This window comes from Pristis pectinata, chromosome 1 (genome assembly GCF_009764475.1).
Source record: "Pristis pectinata isolate sPriPec2 chromosome 1, sPriPec2.1.pri, whole genome shotgun sequence".
NCBI classification, from domain to species: Eukaryota; Metazoa; Chordata; class Chondrichthyes; order Rhinopristiformes; family Pristidae; genus Pristis; species Pristis pectinata.
The window spans coordinates 76,154,859-76,172,908 of NC_067405.1; the positions used below are offsets into that span (position 1 = coordinate 76,154,859).

The 18,050-nt window shown below is 37.3% G+C and overlaps 1 protein-coding gene across 10 annotated transcripts in view; it reads left to right on the plus strand.

Moving 5' to 3' along the window:
* Positions 1 to 18,050, plus strand: part of ikzf2 (IKAROS family zinc finger 2) — a 158,154-nt gene that overhangs the window by 127,729 nt on the left and 12,375 nt on the right. For all 10 annotated transcript variants that reach the window (XM_052025338.1, XM_052025368.1, XM_052025305.1 and 7 more), the window contains one exon: positions 1,903 to 2,070. In XM_052025338.1, coding sequence (XP_051881298.1) covers positions 1,903 to 2,070 — 168 coding nt within the window. The remainder of the gene's footprint in view (positions 1 to 1,902; positions 2,071 to 18,050) is intronic.

Sequence of the window (18,050 nt, forward strand, 5' to 3'; positions counted from 1 at the left end):
TGTGTTATCTAGGCTCTTCTGGCTGCTGCTCCATGCTGGTATAAGAACTGCAGTCCCTTAATTTGTACTTGATGACAATGAGTTTGCATAATCCTGATGAAAAGTGTCTGTCTGTTAGGAAGTCCCTTCTCAATGCTGGCCTCTGTTCAGCTGATGTTGCTTAGGAGCATCACCTATTAGCTACTGCTTTCCTCTTACTGCTCATCAAGTTCTGCCTCATAGACTTCAGGTCTGAATGCTGCTGTTCCTCTGCTGGTGGCTCCTGTGTTCAATGTACTAGATGTTACCACATGCACTTAGTGTGAAAAACAGGGCACAATCTCAGCTGGAATCAGGCAACAAAATCTCATCAGTATTGTGTTCCACCACCATCCTGGTTTGGAGAGTGTACTGCTGTGAAGAGCCAGGGAAATATAGGGGTAATCTTTGCCACCAAATCCTTCGCTCTTTTTTTAATTGTCAGTACTATCCAAAATCTTCTTTGGACTCAATAGTGAGTTCAGCAGCTGAGTGGGAGGTCAGATGCACTGGAATCTAACCTCTGACACATCCAACTTCAACATTGCATTGCACAAACATAGAATTTGAAAATGCCCTGAACATCAGAGTTTATCCAGCCCAATGCCTGGGTGACCTCTCTGACGCAACAGTGAGGAGCAAATTGGGCATCACAGCAGGCATCTACTATGGTCAATTGGAAAGACTATGTAGCCAGGAATTTAAGAGTCAGCATGACTTTGACCTCAACAGAGAGAGCAATCCAGGCTGAGAACATGGCTGAAGGACTTCCCTAGAATGTCATCCATCTCATTGATAGCTTTGGAAAACCTGAGCCGACAAGAACATTGTTCATTACAGAGGTTCAGAGAGGGTGCTATTTTCCTGAAATCTCTGTGGGAGCAGATTCTTTGTTAAGGGGCATGTCTTTGCTTCCTAATCCATTTTGGCTGGTAAAAGCCAAAATAATACCTTAACTAATATGGAATGCTGCCAGTAGTGTCACACCTGAGTTATCCATTGTAAAATTAATTCAACAACTAAGTGCTAGAGAAAGCACTCCCTATTAGTTGCAGTACACTCTGTGGAACTTGGAAGGAGTTTGAGTAGCCAGCAGAGCCTTATGAACATGCCCAGTCCATTCTCTACCAAGTTCCCTTTAAAGGACAATAAAGCAATGAAGTAGCACAATGTCTTCCTGGTTGTTTCACGAAGGTCATAGTTTGCATCTTTGATCTTGAACTTATTTGGTAAGGGTAAAAATGGGTGATGCATGAATCATGGTGTCCTTCAATGAGCGCCAACATGAATGACGCACAGCACTGCCTAGCCCAATTTGCAATGGGCGAAATTTCACCTGAAGTGATCGTAAGTGTGATCTACACAGGGTTAAATCGACTTTTTCATGAGTTGTGCTAATCAATCCAATTTCTCGATTATATTGTTTAAATCCAAGCTGTCTGTTGATCATATCCCAAAAGTTATATGCTCTTAATTACAGACTATAGTATTCAATAAATAGCCTATTACAATGGAATTCTGGACTTGTGCTTTAAATAATACCACTGGCACCATCAAAATAGCTATATTCCTGGGATTAATGACAATTGATGATATAAGCAAAATCATAGCCTCTATGTCATGTGGACATTTTTTACTGGTGCATTTAAATCTGCACATAAAACTGAGTTCCGTTTTATTTGAATTATGGGTCCCTTATGCCTCTTAGCTGAACTTCAAGCTATTTCTTGTAGAGATGGTTTCATTTGTGGGAGGTTTCTCAAGGTAGCACTTGAATGCTGCTACAATGCAAGTAATATATACTGTGGTAATATTTTCAGCACCTGGTTCCCTTGAAGTCTGCTTTTGATTGCAGGTGTGTTATCTTGGTTTTGTGTGTTCCAGGTGAACGTCCCTTCCATTGCAACCAATGTGGAGCTTCATTTACCCAAAAAGGAAACCTACTGAGGCATGTTAAGCTGCATACAGGAGAAAAGCCTTTCAAATGTCCATTCTGCAGCTATGCCTGCAGACGACGAGATGCACTAACAGGTCATCTCAGGACACATTCTGGTGAGTTCAGATGACTGCCATACAAGAGCAAGTACCTTTCTACATACCTTGGGCATTCCAAGTCTATTCAATTATCAAATATTATAAAGAATAAAAACCCTGGAGTTCACCTGGCTAATCAAGCTTAAGTAATGTTACCCAATGTATCGCTATACAAAATAAAAAATACCCACATTATTATAAATTGTGCACCCACAAAAACCAGATTTATGTTGATAAAATGGATTATACTTGTAAGAAAATGAATTGGGCACTGTGCAAAAAGAAATATAATATTCTTGAAAAGGTGCAAACCTGGTGCTGGATCCCCAAAATATGATATTTTGATATTTTATATTAGTAATACAATATGATATAGCCAAATCTGGTGAGTTCAGATGACTGTGTATTTATTCTTATGCTTTCTTTTTCATTGTATGTGAAATTTGTATTTTAACTGTGTAGAGCCTTGCTGTTTTCAGGCATGGTCTTGTTTGATATATTACATAGCTGAAGGCTTTCTCTACAGCACCACTGACATAACCATTGGTATGTCTTTCAATGGTAATTTAGAGAAGTTACAGTTTACTTTGTGTGCAGTGACTGTCTTGTGTTGTATGGTCTTTATTTTTAGCTTCTCAGTTTATTTAATCTTGCGGTAGAAAATAGTATGTTGTGTTCACTGATGGGAATTTCTGTAGTCAATTATACTCTAAGTAAAGGCTGCTGCTGGCAGGTTCATAGTAAACCTGCCCCACTGAGCTGGTTGGAATGGTGTTAGAGCACATGCACTGTAACATTGTAATGAAGAGCATAACAGTAATTGAGCTACTCAAATATAAGGAATATCTTAATTACAGAAATATTAACCATAGGAAGCTCATTTTATACCCATTCATCAAACAGGAAACCCACGGGACCAGATGGAATGCTGGTTTTGGACTTAGCCCAACATTATTTGGCTGTGAATTTAACAGAAAGTTAAATCAAGCAGTATGAAAATCTAGTATCATGCCTGATCTCCTCAGATTCTAGATGTATAGGTTAGCTTTAAATTGCTCCCTAAAAATCTAATACCCAATTTTTGATGTATAATTACCTTTTGCTAATGATAATCATGTCTTTTTTCTCCTATATATTTATTTTCTCTTGTCACCTTTTTTAAAATTTTAACATTTTAATATTATTCTCTATCCTAACCCTTTTCTTCTTACCTTAACTTGGCATTTATAGTTTCTTCTCCTTGATGCACCATCCATTTTGAAAGTGGAACAAACTTTTTTCTAAACATGGTTTTCGTTGGCCGAAAATCTGTTTCCAGGAATAAACACCAACCAATCAAAGATATTTTTTTCTATCCCACAGAATTAGCTTGGCATTACTTGGAAATGGAACTTTCTGCTTCCTGTAGGCTTGGTGCAAAAGCATTGAATTGTCAGAGACTATTTCTTTTAACTATATACTTAACTAATTTATATTCAAGTATCAATGTTCATCTATATGAGATCATACTGTTTAGCATGCATTAAGAAGGATGTTTCTTTTGCAAAGGTATTAATTTTTTGTGTATACTTTTCATTTACATTGTAGGCATTGATAATTCTAAACTTTTTACTTAAATGTTGTTTCTCCATGGCTGTAATTACAGTCTTCTGCTATATACTTTAACCATGTGTTATTTTATCTTGGAGAAACCCAAGAGGTTGCCAGTCTTTGGGTTTCAGGATCCCTCTATCTTCCTGTAGCAGTTTTTATATTTCCTTTCTGAATTGGTCTTAAATGGGAATCACTTAAATCCAGAAGAATAAATATCTACAGATATTTTGCAGCCAAATACTGAATCATATATTTGAGCTCTTATTTCACAAGTGAGAAACCAAGTTTATAATGGTTTATCTTTATTTTACAGAAGCATAGCAATGGTGCATAATGTGACACTTTTCTTTAATATTTGCTGGTGTATTTTTTTTATCCTCTGATAACTGGCACAATCTGCTATTGTTAATTATGGGGCTCCAGCAGAAATGATAGGGGATTTTGTTTTATGGTCAGAGACACTCCTTGAAGTCAGACTGACATAATGAAATACATCAATTTTTGACTATAGGGAACACATGAAATTCATGAGATTTCTGTGACTTTTCAGAGTGTGTGTTTTCTACACAATTCTTTTAAAACATATATGAGGAATGGCAAGCTAATAATTTACTACTGATCTCACTTATAAATGGCAGAACCTTACTTAAGGGAAATTAGGAGAGCAAAAAGGAGCTACGAAATATCCTCAGCAAGTAAGATTAAGGAGAATCCCAAAATGTTCGATAAGTATATCAGGAGCAAGAGGGTAGCCAGGGAATGAGTGGGTCCTCTTGGGGGCCAAAGGAGTCAGTTATTTGTGAATCCAGGTGGCATGAGTGAAGTCTAAATGAATATTTCTCATCTGCATTCACCAAGGAGAAGGACATGGAAGACAGTGAGTTCGGGAGTGATATGTGGATGATTCAGAGCAGGTCAGTACTAAGAAGGAGGAGGTGTTAGATGTCATGGGATGCATAAGGGTTGATAAGAAGGGCAGTGGGGATAAGTCAGATAACTACAGGCTGGTGAGCCCTACATCAGTGGTAGAGAAATTATTGGAGAAAATCCTAAGGGAAAGGATTTATTTACATTTGGAATGCTAGCAGTTGATCGGGGATAGCAGTATGGCTTTGTATGTGGGAAATCCTGTCTCAGTAATTTAATTGAGATTTTTGAAGGGGTTGATGAATGAAGAAGATTGATGAAGGCAGCATGGTAGATATTATTTACATGGACTATAGTAAGGCATTTGACAAGGTCCTACATGGTAGGCTGGTCCAGAAGGTTAAGATGCATGGGATCCAAGGTGTGCTGGCTAACTGGAGCCAAAATTGGTTTGGTATTAAAAGGCAGAGGGTACTAGTGGTAGGATGCTTTTCTGATTAGAAGTCTGTGACCAGTGATGTGCCACAGGAATTGTTGCTGGAACCCTTGTTGTTTGTGATGTGAATGTAGGAGGAATAATAAGTAATGTTGCAGATGACATGAAAGTTGGTGTTTTGGATAGGGAGGAAGGTTGTCCAAGGCTACACTTGGATATAGATTAAATGGAATGTTGGGCAGACTGTAGGCAGATAGAATTTAATCCCAACAAGTGTGAGGTGATGGATTTTGGGAAATTAAATAGGGATAGGACATGTCAAATAGGGATAGGGCATATACAGTAAATGGCAATGTGCTAAAGAATGTTGATGAACAGAGGAATCTTGGGGTTCAAATCCATAGTTCCCTGACAGTGGCAACACAGGTAGGTACAATGGTGAAGAAAGCATATGGTACACCTGCCTGCATAGGTTGGGGTGTAGAGTATAAAAGTTGGAATGTTATGTTGTAACTTTACAAAACACTGGTTAAGACCAACTTGGAGTATTATCTGCAGTTCCTGTCACCACACTATAGGAAGGACATGATTGCACTGGAGAGAGTGCTGATGAGATTCACCAGGATGTTGCCTGTTTTGGAAGATTTTTGTTATGGGGAGAGATTAGATAGGCTGGGCTTATTTCCCCAGGAGCAAAGGAAGCTGAGAGATATATAAAATTATAAGATGCATAGATAAGGAAGATAGAAACCTTTTCCCATGCTATGTGTATCAAAAATAGGAGGGTAAGGTGAGAGGAAGGGGTTTTAAAGAATATCTGAGGGGAAAATATTTTACACAGGGAGTGGTTGATATCTGGAGCTGTTGCCAGAGGAATTGGTGGAGTCAGATAGAATCACTATGTTTAAGAGACATTTAGATAGCCACTGAAATAGCCAAAGTATAGAAGGATATGGACCTAAAGTGGACAAACATATTAGTGTAGATGGACAAAAAGATTGGCATTGAAGTGGTGGGTTGAAGGACCTGTTTCTGTGCTGTACAATTCTGACTCCATGACTCTATGACTTCAATAGCATGCTAATTAAAATCTCACCAATAATTTAGTAACCCTTTCTGAAAATTGTTATATAGCCTTAGTGGTCTGAAATTTATGTGTTCACTAATTTTAGCAATAAATCTGTGATGTTGCTTGGATTGCTCCCTCTAATGAAATGGATTAATATATATGAAGTTATTTTAAAATGAAAATAATTTCTGTTTACTAAGGCCAAATTTATTTTGTCAAGCCTATCAGAGAATATGTATTTCAAAGCAGAATTGAAATGTGATCTTGATTTTGTTTTAAGGAATCACCTCAAACATAGGTAGCCAAGGACCAGCTCACAAACCACATTTTACCACAAATAAGGAATCATGCATTTTTTCCAGTAGTAAAAAGATATTGAAGAATACTTCATTTGACTTTATAAAACCAGCCTATCTGGTATTTGATTTCTAAAAGACTTTACTGGCCACCAACATTTTTTTTACTGATCCAAATTTAAAATAAATGCATGCCAGTGGTGATTCATTTTGATGATCATCACAGAGTGGGTAACCAGGAGAAATTTTATAACTAGACAGACTGGTCTCCAAAGAAGAACAAAGTAGCCATTTTGGAAATAAGATTTACAGAGAAGGAAGAGGGGCAGAGTGAATGAGTCATACAGTTATTAGATCAGGTCTGGCAGTGTTGCTGTGATAAAAATTGGTGTACTCAAGGTTTAAACTTTGTGGGGTTAAGAAGGTCAGGAAGCCTCGAAGGCTGATAGGGTGATGAAAATATCCCTGAAAGTCCAAAATGGTCTTTGGGAACATGGGTCATACAACGAGCTGTAGCAGCTAAGCCTATGGGCTTAATGGAAAAGCATGCTGTAGGAAAGAAACGAGACTCCTGCCACATACTCCAAAGCAATTAGGTGCTTGGTGAAAAACTTTTGGATATATTTCCAACATGCCATGACTTTCTTTTTCAGATGTATACAGTTTTCCAACCAAGGAAATTAAAACTGAATAGTTTAATTGTTTTATTTTGTAGTTGTAATTGGTTGGTTGGGGAAAAATAATTTGATTAGATTATTTGGATTTATCTGGACTGCTAGTTCCCAGTTGTTTTCTACCTGTCTGTCTAAATCAGAATAATCAACTGAATATGTTGTTATTATTCAGCTAATTGGAATGATACTGCACATTTATTACAGTGGCACCTTGTGCACCCAACCCCTTTCCCCATGGCATACATGTTTATAGTGTGCAGTAAGTGAAGTAAAAACAGTCTTAATTCATGGATGCATTAGTGTAGATTTATTGTATGTTTGTGAAATATTGCAAAATTGAGATTTTAAAGTGTTTTTTATAGAGCATAATGAAGATTCATTTGCTAAATTCACTAACATCAAATTCCCTACTTATATTTCAGAGAAATTTCAATTGCCTAAGCAAGGTAGAAATTTGTCCTCAGTGACTTGTACTATTTGTGCACATATTCTAGCCCCTCCATGTTAAACTTCACTTCTGAAATTTGGTTATGTTGCATTCCATTGAACTGAATACAGCACAAGCCAATGCTTGATTAGATCAATTACAGAGGATGACTCCAACCTGTATTGAGAGGATGTTTTGAATTAACTTGCAGTTATGTAAAAAATACATTTATAGGCTCTTGAATTTGCATAATCATGATCATGTAACAGCAAAGCTTGCATTCATATATGCCTAAAAATTTGATTACACCCTTACTTAGTGTGTTTAAATAGGTGCTGTGTTTAGTGGTACTGCCTAAACAAGAGAACTCCCCATTAAAATAATGAATTTGGAAAATTTACCATCAAAATAATTGTGGGGAGGGGGGCAAACAACATTCCCCATGACCATTTGCACAGATTAAGACCAGTGCCACGAGTGGCTCTGAACCTCCGATGACCACCAGTCACTCTGCAGAGATTGCTGTGTTTATCTTTGCTATGCATTGCTGCAATATATACTGTGACACCTAATAATAATGAGTAAAATATACTGAGCACTAAGAATTCAGGCAGGCAGGCACAGATGGCTACACATTGTTATCCTGATAGGCTTCCTTTAATTTGCACCTTGTTGGCTTGCTGTGGAGTTTGCTTCATGTTTTACTGGGAGTTAAAAAAACAAAGTTAAAGGTTGAATGATATTGCTCCAATTCCTGCTGTTAAGGCAGAGATGAGTGTCACACATGTTGACATAAATGATGCCAGGAAAACATTAGGCATGCTGTGATGAATTATGCCTGGAAGCATCATTTCCAATTTCATAATGGGTGAGATTTCATCAGAATATTGTCACTATCACACTAAAACAAGTTTTAAAATGATTTGTTTGTTAATAAATGAGTGCAAGTGGTTTCAATTTTTAGACTGGAGTGTCTTTAATATAGTAAAATTATTATTTTATATGTGGATAATATGTTATCATAGATAGAGGATTGGCTAACTAACAGAAAACTGAGTTGGGATAAATGATTTTGAAGTATCATCTCATGTTTAACTTACAGGAGAAAAATATATTTGTGAAGAGTAGACGGAGAGTGCCAACTTGATCACTTGATATGAAATGGGACAGCTGAGTTGTCACATAATTATTTCCTCACAGACTGATGGGAAATAAATCATTTCTCAAAGCTCAAACATTCTTTTAGTGAGGTGATTTCCCCAATCAATCCAGACCTTTTAGAGCTAAAATTATATACAAATTTATAAATTTATATTGTTAAACTTTGTGGAAAACATGAAAGGTTGCAACCCTTGCCGTAAATGGCAATATTTGGGTGATAAGGGCATTTTTCTCTCTGAAATGAGAAACTGTTAAAGTAATAGCCCACGTATCTTCATGGTTTATTTTAATGTTATTACATTACTTTTTTTTAAACTAACTGTTATAGCTATGATCCTTATAGCATCAAAAATGGTAGTAATTATGACTTGGGATATCCACACATAGATAAATCTTTGACAATAATCTGTCCAGTCAGTAAAAATACTAGTAAAACTTTGAAGTTTTCAATTTCTCTTTTAGAGATCACTGGTGATTTTCTTATAGTCTATTTGCCAAATCCAAGAAGAACTAATAAGTAATTAGATTCATAGAGAGATACACCACGGAAGCAGGCTCTTCGGCCCACTGTCCATGCCGATGATCAACCATCCAGTTACACTCATCCTATATTAATCCCATTTTTAAAAATTCTTGTCATATTCTCAATAATTACCCCCGTCACCCCCACCCCAGATTCTACCATTCACTTCCACACAGACAACACCTGAGTTAAGTATTGAACCCGTGTTTCTGACACCGTGAGGCAGCGGCTCTACTAGCTGCATCACTGAGCCGCCCAATTAAATACCAAATAGAAAGTACCGAATAGACTGAATTATTTCCTGTTTCATAAGGAACATCACATGCTTGATTTTGTCCGGTGATTTTTCTTTGACTGAGGCTTCTTTGTAATTTTTCTCTGAAGTGCATATTTCAGTGCTATGGAAGTAATCTCTTCAATGTGCACTGGCACACAATCAGTATATAAACAAATGACTATTCATGAAAAATGACACGTACTTTGGATAAGTCTGCTATTGTGATTTTGTTAGATGTTGCAGAATGAAAAATCTTTATTTAAAGTATAAAGAAAAACTAACAATTAGCATTAAACAAAATATTTTTTTAAATATTTAAAACTGCATATTGGTTGTATGTTTTAAATATTTCCTATCATTGTTTTGTTGAGTTAAATTGCACTTTGCCAAATAAATAGATATAAATCAGACAAATGAAACCAATAAAATCCCAAGGAGATACAATTTTGGTTCCCTTGTCCTTCTACTTGTCTATAATTTGTATGGAGAATTATTTTTAGACATCTGGAAATAATTCATTAACATTTCACCAAGGATCCCTATGAATCAGGGAAAATCTTTAAAATATTAAGACTTTGTTAAATTGGTTGTTAATTTTAAAGTTAAACTTCCTTCTGCTGCTTCATAAATAAATCAAAATTAGTTTGTTGTAACAATTCTAATGCTGGAAATTTGAAATAGGAGCATGAACCCTTGGAAATACAGTGCAGATGTTGTCAGTATCGGAAAGCAGAAAAACAAAATTATGCTGCCGTATTTGTTGTAAAGCCAGTATTCGCAACCAGTGCTACAACATATGTTCCTTGATGATCCAGTAGCTATTTGTCAGAACACTTATTGGATACTTTGCAGCTTGGATAATAGTTGATCAGAAATGATGCAACCAATGGCCAAAATAAAAACCTATTGTGATATTTCTCAAACATATGCATTTGAAATGGAACAACAAACAATCTACTGGGGTAATGATTTACATACAATAATTTACATTCAATAGTTATAATCAGAGTGAAGATTGAGGGGACAAAAGATAGCTCTGATCGTCTTAGCTGTAAAGACTTCAGGACATTAGGAACTGTGTGGTTGCAAAAGATAGGCATAATTGTGGGCACCCTGCAGGAGGTGAACACAAGGCATGGGCCATGTTGAGCTCAATCCAGCACATTATCTGCAACTTTAGCTTTCTATTTTCCATCAATTTCGCCAAAACACAACACTTAACCCCCTTCAATTCTGGAATTATTTTGTTTGATATTTTTTGTTTTACTAGTGCTTTTTCAAGACTTAACTGAGATGACCTTTGCAAATCACCCTGGCAGGTTTGCTTTAAATACTAATTTTTAAAGTTTGAAAGCTTATTTCCAATTGTACTCAACATGCTTAACCAGTAGCTTTGACCTGATATCCTCTCTTTCCTTTTATTTTTATATCCTATGAAGGGATCTAACAAAGTGTTTCTATTTGGAGCAACAAATTTGCTGAAAGCTCACAACTGTTGCATTTTGGAGAATGAAGTGAGTGACCTATGCTATCATGTATCCCAATAAGTAATTTCCTGGGACATTTGCACTGTTCCACAGACACCTTTGTCACAAAGTTGATCAGTTCAACCTGTGAACATACATTTCAAATGGAGATGCTGGAAAATAGAGGAACAAACAATCTGCTGGAGGAACTCAGTGGCTTGAGCAGCATCTGTGGGGGAAAGGAGTTGTTGGTTTCAGGCCGAAACCCTGCATCAGGACAGAGAGTGGAGAGGTCCCACAGATGCTGCTGTGCCATTAGTAAGTTGTGAGTTTTCAGCAAATTTCTTGCTCCAAATAGAAGCACTTTGTTAGATCCCTTCATAGGATATAAAAACAACAGCATGTATTTTGGCAAAATTGATGGAAAATAGAAAGCTAATGTTGCAGATAATGTGTTGGATTGAGCTCAACATGGCCCATGCATTGTGGTCACCTCCTGCCAGGTGCCCATGATTATGCTCATATTTTGCAAACACACAGCTCCCAACGTCCTGAAGTCTTCACAGCTAAGACTTTACCATGGGGTGGAGTGATTCATGGCTGGTGGCTAAGCATCATATGGTGCAAACTGAGGCCCTGTCTGGCCCCACCTTTTATGACCTGAGGATAGCTTGCGCTGTTGGAGGCCGTTTCTATTGTTTCTAAATGGTTCTAATGACCATATATTTAAAATTTATTAAATTAACACATTTATTTAAACATTTTTATTTACTTAAAAATGTGGATGCCGATGGTGTCTCAGAACCCTTCCGTCATGGTAGCATCTAACTTTAATCCAACCAAATTGAAGACATTCAGTGTATTTTGGAACTTGAATCTTCAGCAACTGTGGGAGTATTCATTGGAACTATTAAATATATCCATAGCATTGTGTATCTGAGAATTCCATCCAGAGGCCACAGGTGTTATTACAACTTCAGAGCTATTTTTTGTCCCCTCAATCTTCACTCTGACTAGAACTACTGAATGTAAATCATTGTTTTTATTATTGAGGCCCCTTTTATAACCTTACTGCACCCCCAATTTGGAAATAATGCTAAATAACTGATTTCAATGCAGGCAGCTGTTGCTGTATGTTATCATTCATGGAAGATATCGATATAGATCTATGCATTAAACTTCACCACCCTCAAGCCCACCTTCCACTGCTGTGAGTAAAGTGGTAAATAACTATACAGATGTGCAAGCCTCTATTTTCACAGCAGGCTAGCTATTAGCGATCATATATCCCATGCAGCTCAGTAGAGGCATTCAGGCCTTCTGTCTATGCCTTCTTGTTGGCTAAGTGCATCCCTCATGCTTTCAAAATAGCAGTACAATTTATTTTCCTAAATTGATTGTGTGAATGCTTTAATAAATAAAGTTTAGGACTCAAGCAGGAAGTGCTTTTTGGATTCAAATGGAGGACATCTGTGTTTTTTTAATGTACACTCTCCAGGGCCCTGCCATTTATTGTGCAAGTCCTGCCCAGGTTTAACTTCCCAAAATACAACATTTTGCACATCTGAGTTAAGTTCCATCTACCATTCCTTGGCCCACTTTTCCAGTTAATCTAGTGGGGTTTGGGATAATTGACTTCTGGTGACCATGACAATCTTCCTTTGTGTGGGATAACTCCATCCACTTGGAGAGTTTTGCTCATAATTCCGATTGAGTTCAGTTTTACTAGTGCTTCTTGGTGCCACAGTTGTTCAAATGCTATCTTGATGTCACTTTCACCTCACCTCACCTCAGAATTTTCCTACTAACTTCCCCAGTTCTGATGAAAGACCTTTCACCTGAACTGTTAACACTGTTTCTCTCTCCACAGACATGCATTTGCTGTGGAGATTTTTTGGCATTAATGCTTTTGTCAGTTTTGTATTAATATCTTTTAGATTATGTCTGAAGTCTAGCTATAAAACTCAAATGGGGCTTTTCATTTTGATTGTATTTTCCTTTGTAGGTGTTATTGCTTCTCCTTTGGCCTTGGTATATGAGCCCGGAGCCTTGACAATAACTCTTCATGGTCATTCATTTACAGGGAATATTGCAGCCAATTTCAGTCCTCAATTGTACCCTTTTTGCAGGAGGCACAGGATAGCTGATTTTCTTCTGCCTAATCCAAGTGTGAGAGCTGCATAACCCTGCAATTTCTCTATCCCAGGAGATTACCCAAACTGGCATTTGGTTGCACAACTTTCTGATACATAGGGTTTACCCATCATTAGCAAGACATAATATTTTCCTCCTCGTTTCATCCATCACAAAGGTGAGCAATTGAATTCTTAATAACATTTTTGAAGCTAATTCCCACCTCATGCTGCAATAAGGTGAAGCAAATACTTTGATTTGTGTACATGTTGCAAAACAGCACTGGTTGTAAATGCCAACTGAATAAATAGTACCGCAGAGTTCTACAATTCTCAGAGGATGTGCCATGTCCTCCTACGTTTTGAGTATTATAATTAGGGGAATAATGAAATATGTTGGACTTTTTCTTTTTGAAATGTTGCATAATTATTTGCTATCATTATACCCTTATCCCTGCTTTCCTGTAAATGAAGATCAAATTGCAATGGGATTCTAAGAATAACTGCCCATGTGTTTTATCTTAATGAAAGATAATTGTTGGTGTGCCGTTTCTCTGGAAAGAAAGGAAGAAAATGAAACAAGCAGGCTATCAAAGCCATGACTTTTCCTGTTCTTGCTGGATATGCTGGATAGTGATCATAAATGGGCTCCTTGGCTCTCCCCTACCTCCACAGATGCTGCTACCTGCCACACCCTTACCCGTTTCTCGTCCCTATGATGCCATGACCAATTGCTGCTGATCTGTTCAGGTTGTAAATAGTCCTGTTCATGACTATTTTTTCGTGCAACACATAACTAATTAATGATTATGACATATCTCAGGTTTGCTTTTTCCCCCCAGTTTGTTAGAAACTGATAGGCACCAGCAAAATTTAATCATTGACGTTTTAGGTTATGCAATAAACATTAAATCCCAAGAAGAAGCTACAGTTTACATGCATCATTTTTATAACAAAATATATACCGTTAAGTTCATACTGAGCATTGAATTTGGTTTCTTCTTTTCCTTAGCATAAAGTAAACATTGAATACTAGGTCACCCTTTGCAGCTGGTGTGTGATGACATCTGCATAATTTGAGTTTCAGTTGTTGCAAATGCATTGTCTGAAGAAAGCAGTATTGCATGCCTTAGTCTACTTTAACAAAGAATATAGAATACCATTTGTCTCTTCTAAATGTCTGAAAATCTTACCAAACCAACTTGGTTCTGTCACGTTTAAATGAAAATTTCTCACACAAAACTCCCCTGACCTCAGCTGATCTGTTTAAAGACAAACATCCAAGTTATTTTCAAGGGAAAAGATATATGTAGGCTGTTAACTTCGTATCTAAAATTAGCATTTTGTTTATGCATGTATTCTGTCTGGGCAGCAAGTTTGAGGTTAAATCATACTAAACTGACCATGATTCCAATCCATATAGCCCTAGTTAATGGTGCATGATTTGAAGAAACCAGAATGCATAGGCAGAAGCACAGGTGTTGATTTACAACAAAGCTAAGAGTATGTTTGTTTTCAGTTCCAGCCATGAAACAGTTATCAGTTGATCTTCAATGAATGCAAGCGACAATAAACCAGAATGATATAGAATGCTGGATCAGTTCTATATTTGACCTGTATTATTATCAACCAAGAAACTAGATGTCCCATAAATATTGCCAGTTTCTACATTTTGTCTATGCATAAATTACATTTGCAAATTTACAAATGTTAAAAAGGCATCTTGAGAATTAACAACAACCAATCTACATGTTTATGGAACAGTATTTCTAATTGTAATAAACTGTGGTAATGAGACCGTTGGATAGCTTTGCACCTGCCAAACAGCAACTCTGTAATTTTTAATGTCAGAGTTCCTCTTTTCAAAAGAACAGTTCCATCTTAAAAAAAAGTACGCCAATATTATGCTTGATTCAATTTATTTGCACCTGGCTATTTCTGAAAACTTTTGGGAACCATTCGGGCATTCTATAGGACAGCAGATGGCACTTCCATGCTACTTTAATGAGTTTTCTGCATTAAAGAGTAAGCACTAAGGTTTACGAATTCTAGATCTAGTTGGATGCATACCATGAATCCTTACGAAAAACGTTAAAAAATTGAATCAATGTAACCATTGATTTCATGGAATTAAGCTGTAGGTATAAATAGGTTTCAATGGAAATCAAAAAAAACTGCAGATGCTGAACATCTAAAATAAAAACAGAAAATGCTGAAAATCCTCAGCAGGTCAGGCTGCACCTGTGGGAAGAGAAACAGAGTTAACACTTCTAGTTGAAGACCCTTCATCAGAACTGGAAAGGAGAGAAAATAAGATCATTAAGCTGCAGGAAGGGAATGTCTCTGATAGGGTAAAACTGGGGTGACCATGGGGGTAACCTGCAAACAAGGTTATCTGGTCAGTAAGTGAATGGAGCAGTTAGGGTAGGTGAACATAGACAAAGAAGTGTAGGGATTGCAAAATACAGAGCAGGAAGATGTGCCTGGCTGGGCATGTCCTCCACTTCCAGACTTTAAAAAAAGAAAACAAAGAAAGAAAATGAAACAAACAAGCAAAACAGGTATCACAGATGGATGACCGATACAGACAGAGAAATCAAGTTGCTTGAAGCTGTAGAATTCGATATTGAGTCCAGAAGGCTGCAGTGTGCCCAGACGTAAGATGAAGTCGTATTTCCCAAGCTTGGATTTGGTCTTTTTGTAACACTGCAGGGGCCACAGACCTCATGTAGCAAGACTTAAGCAATATTCAGTTTTGGACTAATAAGTGGCAAGTAACATTCACACTATAGGTCAGAGTAAGAGTGGATGGAGAATTAAAAGGGTAGGCAATGGGGAGCTCAAGGTCATCCCTGCAGAGTGACCTCAACTCAATCTGTGTTTGATTTCGATGTTCAGGATGAATATTTCTCCCATCAATTTACAGAAACATTAAAACATTCCTTGCTGATCTTGTGACATTCAAGAAAGTAAGAGGTATGTAATCAATCATCCCACTCCCATGGCATTTCTACAGGAGTACCTTATGGCAATATCCTAGGTCCAACCATCTGTAGCTGCTTGGACAATGGTCTTGCTTCCATCATAAGATCAGTAGTGAGAATGTTCACTGATAATTACACATTGTTCAATTCCATTTGCAACTCCTCATGTAGCAAGACTTAAGCAATATTCAGTTTTGGACTAATAAGTGGCAAGTAACATTCACACTATACAAATGCTGGGCAGTGACTATCTCCACTAAGAGTGGGTGGAATCATCTATCCTTGACTTTCATTCTGAATATCCCACTGCCAACATCTTGGGGATCACCACTGACCAGAAACTTGACTAGATCCACCACATAATGCTGTGCCTTCAAGGCCTAATCAAAGGCTGAGTATCTTGTGACAAATGACTCATCTCCTGACACTCCAAAGCCTTTCCACCCTCTACAGCTCAATAGTGATGGAATACTTTGTTATGTGCCTGGATGAGCACAGCTCCGACAACACCCAAATCTCAGCTCTCTAGGACAAGACAGACAGGTTGATTAACACCCCATCTGCCACTTTAAATGGTGGCAGCTCTGCTAACCTGCATTTTGCCATAGATCAAGCTTGTAAACTCTTATTTTACTAAATCTTCATGGCAAATAGATTCTGTACCTAACTATAATTTGCAGGATTCATTATTTCTTAAGAAAGGAATTGAGTAGCTGTGTGAAGTAGTCTTCTTTTGAGAATCAATAAATACATGGAAAAAAAAACTACACATCGAAAATCTGAAATAAAAACAAAAAAGGCTGGAAACACTTAGTAGGTCAGGCAGCTTCTGTTCCCACCATTTAGGGCCCAATGTTGAGAGTACTGTTGAATTCATTAAATTTTTGGACAGTCTATGGTGTTGTTAAGTATTGTAGCTAATTGGACATTAAGCACATCTATGCCTCGTTAAATGTGAAATGAGAACAATGATTTAGTTTCACATCAGTGGGCAAGTGGCTTAAACACGAATATAAAACCATTTTAATCAAACCCAGTCATAAGTGGATAACTGGTAACAAACTAATGATCAATATGTGATGTCCTAATGTATGCTATGCTATTTCCCCCATGAATCTTTTTAGTTCCTCTGTATGGGATTGAATTTATAAACAGATTAACTATTTAAGATGAATCTTTCACATTATAACATTCAAAAGTACTTAACAACCAATGAGGTTTTCGAAGCATATATTTGATATTTTTCTCCTATTTCCTGATGATATACAAGGTTCAGTTCATTGAGTCTGAATAATCCCATCAATCCCATTACCCCATATTTCCCTGTAGCCTAATCTCTCCCTGTTGCTCATTAAAAAAATCTCCTCTGATTTTCCTACTGTCTATCTACTCTAGGGATAATTTACAGTGGCTAGTTACCCTACCAACCAGTATGTCTTTGGGACGTGGGAGGAAACTGGAGCAGCTGAGGGAAACCCAGGTGGCCACAGGGAGTACATACAAACTCCATACAGATAGTGCCAGAGGTTAGGATCAAACCTGGGTCACTGGAGCTGTGAGGTAACAGCACCATCTGGTGCACCACTATGCAGCCCCTATAACATCCTATTACAGTAAACGCAACAACTATTTTGCTCTTAGGTAGTACCTTGCGGTCAAGGATGATATGCTCCCACTCCAGTTCTGTAGGTTATGAAGTGGCTGAAAAAGATTGTACTTTTGTAATGTTCAGATGTAAGATTGTTTGTTCCACATTAAAGGCAGTATATAAAACCATATAGTGATTGCATTTACAGAAATAGATAATAGTGAATGTCATGGTTGCTAACTTATTTGCAGGCCTCCATGAGAACACTCAACCACTTGTTGATTGGGAAGAAGATATCATATTTTAAAAGTACTGTCTATATGATCAATTGAATCTCTACCAATGGGTTAAAGATAAATTTTCAGGTTTTTCTTCCCCCTTTTGGCCTTGCTACTTTTTTTCAGGTTTGATGCCATCCCTTGGAGATTACATAACTGATAATGGTCAAGTTGATAAGTAAGCTGAAAAACACGATGATGCTGGTGGAACTTAGCAGGCCAAGCAG